The sequence below is a fragment of the Haliaeetus albicilla genome, chromosome Z (genome assembly GCF_947461875.1).
Source record: "Haliaeetus albicilla chromosome Z, bHalAlb1.1, whole genome shotgun sequence".
Lineage (NCBI taxonomy): Eukaryota > Metazoa > Chordata > Aves > Accipitriformes > Accipitridae > Haliaeetus > Haliaeetus albicilla.
In genome coordinates, this window is record NC_091516.1 from 39132774 (window position 1) to 39140794 (window position 8021).

The 8021-nt window shown below is 52.1% G+C and overlaps 1 protein-coding gene and 1 long non-coding RNA gene across 5 annotated transcripts in view; one reads left to right on the top strand and one right to left on the bottom strand.

The window, feature by feature from the left end:
- SLC12A2 (solute carrier family 12 member 2) overlaps nucleotides 1-2600 on the bottom strand; it is a 65922-nt gene extending 63322 nt beyond the window's left edge. For all 4 annotated transcript variants that reach the window (XM_069776080.1, XM_069776079.1, XM_069776082.1 and 1 more), the window contains exon 1: nucleotides 1383-2600. In XM_069776080.1, coding sequence (XP_069632181.1) covers nucleotides 1383-1949 — 567 coding nt within the window. In that variant the 5' untranslated portion in view covers nucleotides 1950-2600. The remainder of the gene's footprint in view (nucleotides 1-1382) is intronic.
- Nucleotides 2601-2632: 32 nt separating this feature from the next.
- Nucleotides 2633-3555, top strand: LOC138683777 (uncharacterized). The gene is made up of 2 exons (XR_011323214.1): nucleotides 2633-2879; nucleotides 3293-3555. It is a non-coding gene; the product is annotated as an uncharacterized lncRNA (long non-coding RNA).
- Nucleotides 3556-8021: the final 4466 nt, after the last annotated feature.

Here is an 8021-nt window from a genome sequence, read left to right on the forward strand (position 1 = left end):
TTTGCTGTTACAGTTAGTAATTATTTAGATATCTAATCTTAGATGTTGCAAGGAAGTATCTCTATAGCACACCAAACAGTTATTTCTACCAGAACAGATGAAAAATCGGTTTCAAAAAACACTTCAAGAATCACCCAAAAAACCCCACAGACCAGTGCAGATGCACGGAACTGCCTAACAATGGTGTGAAACAAGACAGTCTCAAAAGAACATATATTTTCTCATGGAACTCCACCTATAAGGAGTAAAAGGTGGGATGAAAAAAGTTCTGGAAACAGAATATTCTTCGCTTCATTAGGATGTGGCCCACATGTTCCTTTATTTCCCTAAAGCCAGCAGAAAAATCTATATAGAACACGGACTTCTTAGAGCGCCGCTGAATACCAAGAGGCAGTTTTCAGACTGCAAGAAAACAGCATTGCAATGGTTTGATCTGGCTTTAGTTTAGTCATGATAATTTAATAGCTTAATCATGATCTAAAAAATACCTCAAATCAATTCCAAGTTCAGCTAAAGCTTGCCTTTAATAAAGGCTGCCTGCAATGCAAATAAGCTCTCAATGCAATTTGTCTCCAGTAACAGAGTGAATAGTCCAAAATAGAAAAAGCGTGACATGCACAGCTTCAGAATTTTTGAAGCCTTGACCATGACGCCCTCACACGCAGGGCTACTCAGCACGACTGAAAAGACTCCTTAAGGAGAAGGAGCCTCGGCTGTATCTGTGCAGCCTTCTGCATCACGCCAGAAGGTGGTTTGGTTCGGCACTGCGTGCAGAGGGAAGAGGCATGCGTTTCCAGCTCTTGTCACTACCAAAAGTGAGCGCATCCTTCTTTATTCCCCCCCCCCCATCGCTTCCAAACATTTTCATTCCCTTTCCCAAACTAGTACTTCTTGCAGACCCCGAATTCCCTCTCTGTTAAAGGTGGTGTGGATCAGAAGCGGAAAGTCTGTTTCTCTCGGTTACAGCAAAAACGTTTGCCTCGCAGATCTCCAGCTGTAACTGCCTCTCACCATGGGGACCATCTCCCAGAAACATGCGGGGGGCGGGGGGGATGGACACGACACCTCACTGCGTCATGAAAACAAAACAAAACAAAAAAAAGACGCAAGCAACCCGATGCATCCGCGCTGTCTGCGCCTCCTCGAGGCTCAGCGAGCTTTCAGGTTTTTTTCCTCCCGCCGCTGCCGACCTGCACCGAGCACCCGCACGCCCCGGGGCGCACAAGCGCCGAGCGCAGCCGCAGGGAGGCGGCGGGGGGGGGGGGCGCGCAAGGCCAGAGCCGGGGCCGGTCCCAGCCCGGCCCGGGGACCGCCGGAGAGGTGGCGGGGTGGGGGGAGAACGGGGGGGGGGGGGGGGGGGGGTGTAGGCGGCAGCCGCTCACCTTGTCCAGTTCATCGTGCAGCTCGGCCAGGCTGGGCCGGAGGAGCTTCTCGCCCAGGTCGGCGGCCGTGTGGCGGTAGTGGTCGATGCGGGGCACGGCGTCCATGGTGTTGTGGCCGAAGGTGCGCAGGTAGTAGGTGTTGGTGTGGGTGTCGTAGTAGTAGTGGTGGTGCCCACCGGAGTGGAGGCTGCCCTCGCTCAGCACCGTGTCGCCGCCGTTCTGGAAGCTGACGTTGCCGCCCTCCGAGCTGCCGCCCCCCGGCTCCCCGGGGCTCTCGTCGCCGGCCGCCGGGTCCACGAAGTTCACCCGAAACCTGCCCTTGGCTTCCTCGCTGCCCTTCCCCGCCGCACCGCCTTCCCCGCTCGCCTTGCGGGGCTCCTCGGCCGGGCGGCCGGCGCCCTCGGCCACCAGGTCCACCTGGAAGCGGCTCTGGCTCGGCGTGGGACCCAGCGGTCTGCCCAGCGCACCGCCGCCCGCCGCATCCTTGCCCTCCTCCGGGCGCCGCTCCTCGCCAGCGGCTCCCGGCGCGCCGGAGGCGGGCGGCGGCAGCTGCTGCTTGCCCTCCATGCCTGCTCCTCACCGGACGAGCACTGCGCGCGGCGGCGGCCCCCGCTGCTCTGAACGCCCCTCGCGGCGGCGGCTCCGCTGCTTTAAACCGCCAACCAGCGCCCGGGGCTGCAGCGCGCCGCAGACAACGCCAGGCGCCGCGCGCGCCCCGCCCCGCCCCGCCCCCCCGCCGCAGCGCCAGGTGATGATGCCTCCGGTGCGGCCGCCGCCCCCTGGCCAGGGCCCCCGCCCCGCCGCGCGCCCCCTCTGGGGGGGGACCCGGCCGCGCCGCCGCCGCCGCCCTCTCGCCCCGCAACGGCCGCTGGCTCCCGCCGCCTTCCTGCCCCCGCTCGCCTTCCCCCGAGCGCGCCCGCTACGCCGAGGCGCCGCCCGCCGCTCTGACAGCGACACGCGAGGAGGAGCGGCCGCGCCGGGCGAGCCCACCGGGGCTTCAGCAGGAGGGAGCGGCGCGGGGCCGGCGGCCGGCGTGGGGTGGCAGATCTGAGCAGGAAGCGGCCCCCGGTGCCCCCCGCCTCCCCGCCCCCGCCCTCCGGCCGCTCCACCTGATCCCCGCTCGGCGGAGGCAGGAACTCGGACGCGAACCGGCCGGCGTCGCCTCGCAGCGCCCGCTCACTTCCCCCGCTCGGGCGGAGGCGAGATGCGCGGGGGGGGGGGGGGCCGGCGGCGCCGCCCGCTCCCCAGGCTCCGCCCGCTCCCGGCGGCGGCGACGCTCGCGGCTCCCCGGCCCGCCGGCGGCGCTCGCGGGGAGGGCGGCGGCGGCGGCTCCTCCCGGCCCAGATTATGGCGGCCGCCGCCGCATCCGCCCCGCGGCGGCCCGGGGAGGGGCGGGGGGCCGCGGCGCTCCGGCGCTCGCCCGCCTGTCAAAGCCTGTTAGCCCGCCGGCCGCGCCGCCACATCTCGCGAGAGCAGCGCCGGCTCCGCGGGCTGCGGGTACGCTTGCGCTGCCCCCCGCCCCGCTCCCGGTCACCCCCGCCCCGCGCGGCCGCCGCGGCGGCAGCCGAGCAGCCCCCCCCCCCCCCCCCCCCCCCACCTCCCCCGGCCGCTCGGGGCGTCGCGGCAGGAGGAGCGTCCCGCCGCACATGGCGGGCGAGGCGGCTGCCCGCTCTCCTCCTCGCCCTCGGTCGCTGCCCGAAGCGCTTCGTGGGCGGGGGGGGCGGTCCGCGGGATGGAGGGTAGGCGGCCGCGGGGCTCCGAGGCCCGGGTAGCTCTGGGGCTCGCCGGGGGCCACGGCCGGTGGTGCTGGTTCCGTGCCGCCCGCCGGCCCCTCGCCTGCTCACAACCCTGCAAAACCCCCAGTCCCGCTGTGAGCCGCCTCATCTTGGTCTTTGTCGTACGCCACCTAGCTGCTCCTTGACGGTGTCCGGGTGTAAACGGTCCGGATGAGCAAGTGCAAAGATGAGATGTCTGCCTGCGGGAAGGCGTGGACCAGTAAATGCCGGGGATGCACGGGAATGCCTGCCCACCGATACCTTGAAGGAGGAATAAACGAGGAGAGCAGAAGTAGGTGGTCGGTTGAGCGCTGTTTCACCTTCCAGCCTCCAGATCTCTCCCGAGCGTGCTGTAAAGATCATTGTCTCCTCGCATAATAGATCTAATGTCTGCCATGCGCCTTTTTCTGTGTCTGTGTTGCAACTCTTCGCCCCTGTTCTCTTAAATTGTACTCTTTCTCCAAAAGTATACGTGGTTAGTTCTTTTAAAAAGGCAGTCGTTCTGCATCCCCTCTCTTAGTGGAGCCTAATATGTCTGGATAATCCATTAAAGCATGGGAGGTTAGCCCTGACGCTGTAGAAAAGAAACCTCAGATGCAGGTAAAATCCTTCGGCTCCCATAGCGAGAAATTAGAAAGGGATCCACCAACAGTTTTTCATGCTTTTTTATTGTCTTTATACTTGAAGGTAGTAGCTCACAGAATAGCAGGAGAGGTGGGCAACAGTTGCCAAAACAATTTTACCTTAGTTAGTTGCTAAAAATCATCAAGCGTTCACTTAAGTTAGTCCTCTCAAGCAATGGCATTTCTTTATTTCAAAACATTTTTGTTGGTAATTCTGGGTTCCACATCTTTTTTCCTAATGATGTGCAGTTTTGTATATTTTTCCCCTCTGTCTACCAAAGTCTGAGTGTCAAAACATCCAGTTTCTAGCTCAACACATCTCGACTGTTTTATTTAAATTAACAGCAAACTTGGCGACATAATCCAACAGAAAAGGACTGAAGTTATAAAACAAAGCTTGGTTTTTTCTTAACAGTTACTTAGAGGAAGAAGTATTTCAATTTGGGGGATGTGTACATGCATAAAAGAGCTGAGGATATTTCAGTAGGCTGAAAAGATGGGTATGCTGATCATGATTTCCTGTTCAAACACTGTTCTAGAAAAAGAACAAAAGTCACATACTTCAAAATTGTTTGGGAAATTCCTTGATGGACTCCAAAACTGCCAAGAGTAACAGATTAAAAAAGACAGGATTCAGCAAATTTTCAGAGTGTAAAGAATAGACAAAAATCTGTGAGTGAACTGGAAAATAAAAGATTAAACCATGGTGAAATTTTTACTTTTGTCAGGGAGCAAGGACTTGAAAAACAGTGGATGGTAAAGAGAACAAGTCAGAATAAAGGATTTTGGTTCAGAATTGAAAGCAAACAGCACTAGAACAGCAGATGATGTACAAAGAAAATCTTCCAGTGTACGTTTTGCATAAGCAGACACTGCATGGTCAACACCTGCATAGAATGTCATATGGTAAGGTGTTTGGAAGCAATTTAGATTTGGAAATGGTTATTTCTCTCAGTTTCCTGTATAAATAAGTAATAATGGGAAAGAGGAGGGAAGCAGTTTGTGAAATCCCATACTCATGACACAGTTGATGATAGGATTGTGTTATGATGTTTAGCTATTTTAAATCAAACAGCATTCTGTATGTACGGCTAGACACGTATTGGCTACATCTGCAAGGCCCACAGCCTGCCTGATGTCAGTTCCTGTTTCGTCTTTGTTTGTATTGTTGCAATGCAATGCTCAAACATTCAACCTGTCCCGCAATTCTACATCCCCAGAATCGGTGATCAGCCTGGCCGCACTCATACTGAGGGAGGCCAAAGCACCGTTTTGAGCGAAAGAGGTGGCAGATGGAGCCCTTGCACTTCAGGCTTCAAGAAGAGGTTCCTTCTTAAAAGAAGGAAGAGGGAACTGGGTGGGAAGAGTATACTAATAGGAAGAAAATGGGGCACAGAAAAGCCCGAAGGGAGAATAGTACATTATCCTAGTGGAAAGATGGCAGGGGCAGGTGATTCTGCATGAGGGAGAACCTTACAGAAATGAAATAAAAAGACAAGGTGTTGCGTTCATAGCAAATAAATTTTGTGATGTGCATCCATCTAATGTAACGTGAGATAATGCTAAATACTGGCTTTGAAGAAAGCAAAGAATTGAGGATGCTACCACAGTCCCCATGAAAGACAAGGAAATAGGGGCCCCAGGAATAAGAAGATGGATGAGGAAAATGCAGGCCTCAGAACCAAAAGGTTCAAGGAGGTTAAGAAATACCACTGTATGGGAAACTGACAAGAGTAAGAGGAAAATGGACCAAGTCTTCATAAAGGTCCTGGGACTTCTCATGGCCTGTGAGAAGGGTGAGAGAATCTGTAACAGTAAAGGAGAATAAAAGAACAACTGCCAAGTAAAATGCCATTGATACTAAAAAATACAGTTTGAAGACCGGGGGGGGGGTGGGGGGGTGGGTAATATTCACTTTAAGCTGTTAATTTAATGGTTTCTGACATACCGCTACTTAAAATATTAACACTGTGGAGTCTGGGTATACAAAAACGTAACACATTAAATGAAAGTAAGTGGTAAATTACTCCAATTCTAGCTAAGATTATTTACCACAGAATGTTAACAAATTTTTTTTTTCATTACAAAGTGTGGCGGGAGGAGCTGTGGGCGGTTTCAGCGTCCTGTCAAAGACACAAAAGCACTACTGAAAATCCCAAATTTGGTTTTGGTAGTTTAAAAACTTAGGAATATTGGGTCTGCATTTATTTATACATGTATAATATGTACACTTACTGGAGAGAATATCAGATGGCTCAATGGCTTACTTACCATTATCAGAGGTACCTTTCATCACCAGACATACCCTCCTGGCACTGGGGGGCATCAGAAGGGTCTGTGAGAATGGCTGTCAGCGGCGGTAAGAGGAGTTTAACATTTGTGAACGTCCACATGAGAAGATTAAAACAGAACAGCTGTTTGGGGTCAGACAAGGAGTTTGTTTAGTCCAGTAACCAGCCTGCAGCAGTGGCCACCAAGCAAAAGACTGGCTAAGAACGGGGCAAGTATAGGTCTTACAGGTACTTTCCCAGCCTCCAACATTTTGCAGCTAGGGCATGGCTAAGCAAGCCAGAGGGGCTTTCTCTTTCACGAACTTGTCTGTTTTCCCCTTGACATTATGCAGCTTCCCTAATGTCCTGTGGCAGGGACTTCCTGGTTCCTGGTAAAACTTCCTGGTAAATGTGGTGTGAGGAGCTGCCTCCTTTTTCTGTTGTGAACTTGCTGTTCGCCAGCTTCACCAGATACTCCATAGTGCTCATTTGATACGTAACGTGAAATATTGAAAAATGCAGCCACTTTATGAAATTGTGACTATTGTGGCCATTTAGACCTTGACTAGGTCTCTCCCCCATTTGCCTCTTTTCCAAGCAGAAGAACTCTAGTTAAGTCCTTGCTCCTGTGGGCACCGTTTCACACATCCTTGGTCCTCTCTGGTTCTGGTTCTACCAGATCCTTTATGAGATGCGCACACAGTGTTCAGCTTGTGAGTGCTCTGTGCATCTCCTTTCAGTGTGTAAACAGACCCCTTAGTCCTATTCTCTTTCATGTGTTTAAATCAGCTATTTACGAAAACATGGACCTTCCCTCTTATTTCATTGATCCTTAGTTTCCTTAAAAGCCTTTGGCAAGAGATCTTGTCAAAAGTGTTTCAGAAAACCATGTAAACAGTTTCAACTAAATCTTACCTACTTGCTTGTGAATGCCTTCAGAAAACTGTGGTGTACTCCCAATGTACAAGAGCTGTGGTGACACTCCCAAAATCATATTTGCCCATGTGTCCACTGATTCTATGCTTTGTTATAGTTCTTCATGATTTTTCTGATGACAGGCACCAGATTTACAAGCCTGTAGATTGACAGATCTCCCCTCAAATCATTAAAAATAGGTATCTCATTTCCAAAGCTCATGTCCTCAGGCACAAAGCTGGCTTTAAGATGCTGTGCATCAGAGTTAATAATGCAGCAGTTTCGTCCTTGAGTTCCTCTACAGCTCAGGGCTGAGTGCCATTTGGACCTGTTGCCTTGTTACTGTTCGGGCAGACCCCTCCTATTTATGCCTTGCAAAGAAGGGCTCCAGCAAAGGAACATCTCCTGCCTCTTCCACAGTGCGGGCAGATGACAAGAACTCATTTTGCCTGCCTGATAGGGCCTTATCTTCTCTGAGTGTTCTTTTTTTATCTTCGGCATCCATTGGCCTTAGACTCTTGACGGATTTGCTATTCCAGATACATGTAAAGGATGATTTCTTATTCATTTTTCAAATTTTTCTGCATATTCTATTCAGGCAGTCATCTCATGCTTATGATCTGTTTTGGTTTGGGTTTAATATATTTGGACACAACTTCAGCTTTTCAAAGGAGTACTTCTTTCTTCTAGTACCTTGCCTTATTCCTGCTGTTTATTTGTACCTGCTTCCTCTCAACTTTTCTGAAGTCATTCTTGATTGGTGGTGTAAATTTGCTCTGTCTTTCCAAAATTATATTTTTCAGCAATCGGCACCTGTAAGAACCTAAGTCTTCTTGGTCTCCTCTCCAGCTTTGTCTTTGACCAACTTCCTCATTTTTTATTTTTTTTCTGTTGATCATACATCTGGTGGATTTGGGGGTTTTACGTACTTTTAGTTTCTGCGAGGCAAGATATAGTCACTGTTGCAATGTCGTTCTTTGGTGCTAAAATTTTGGAACAGGTACTGTGTGTGCACTGCTTGAACCATGAGGGTTATTTCCGCTGCTGTATACCACC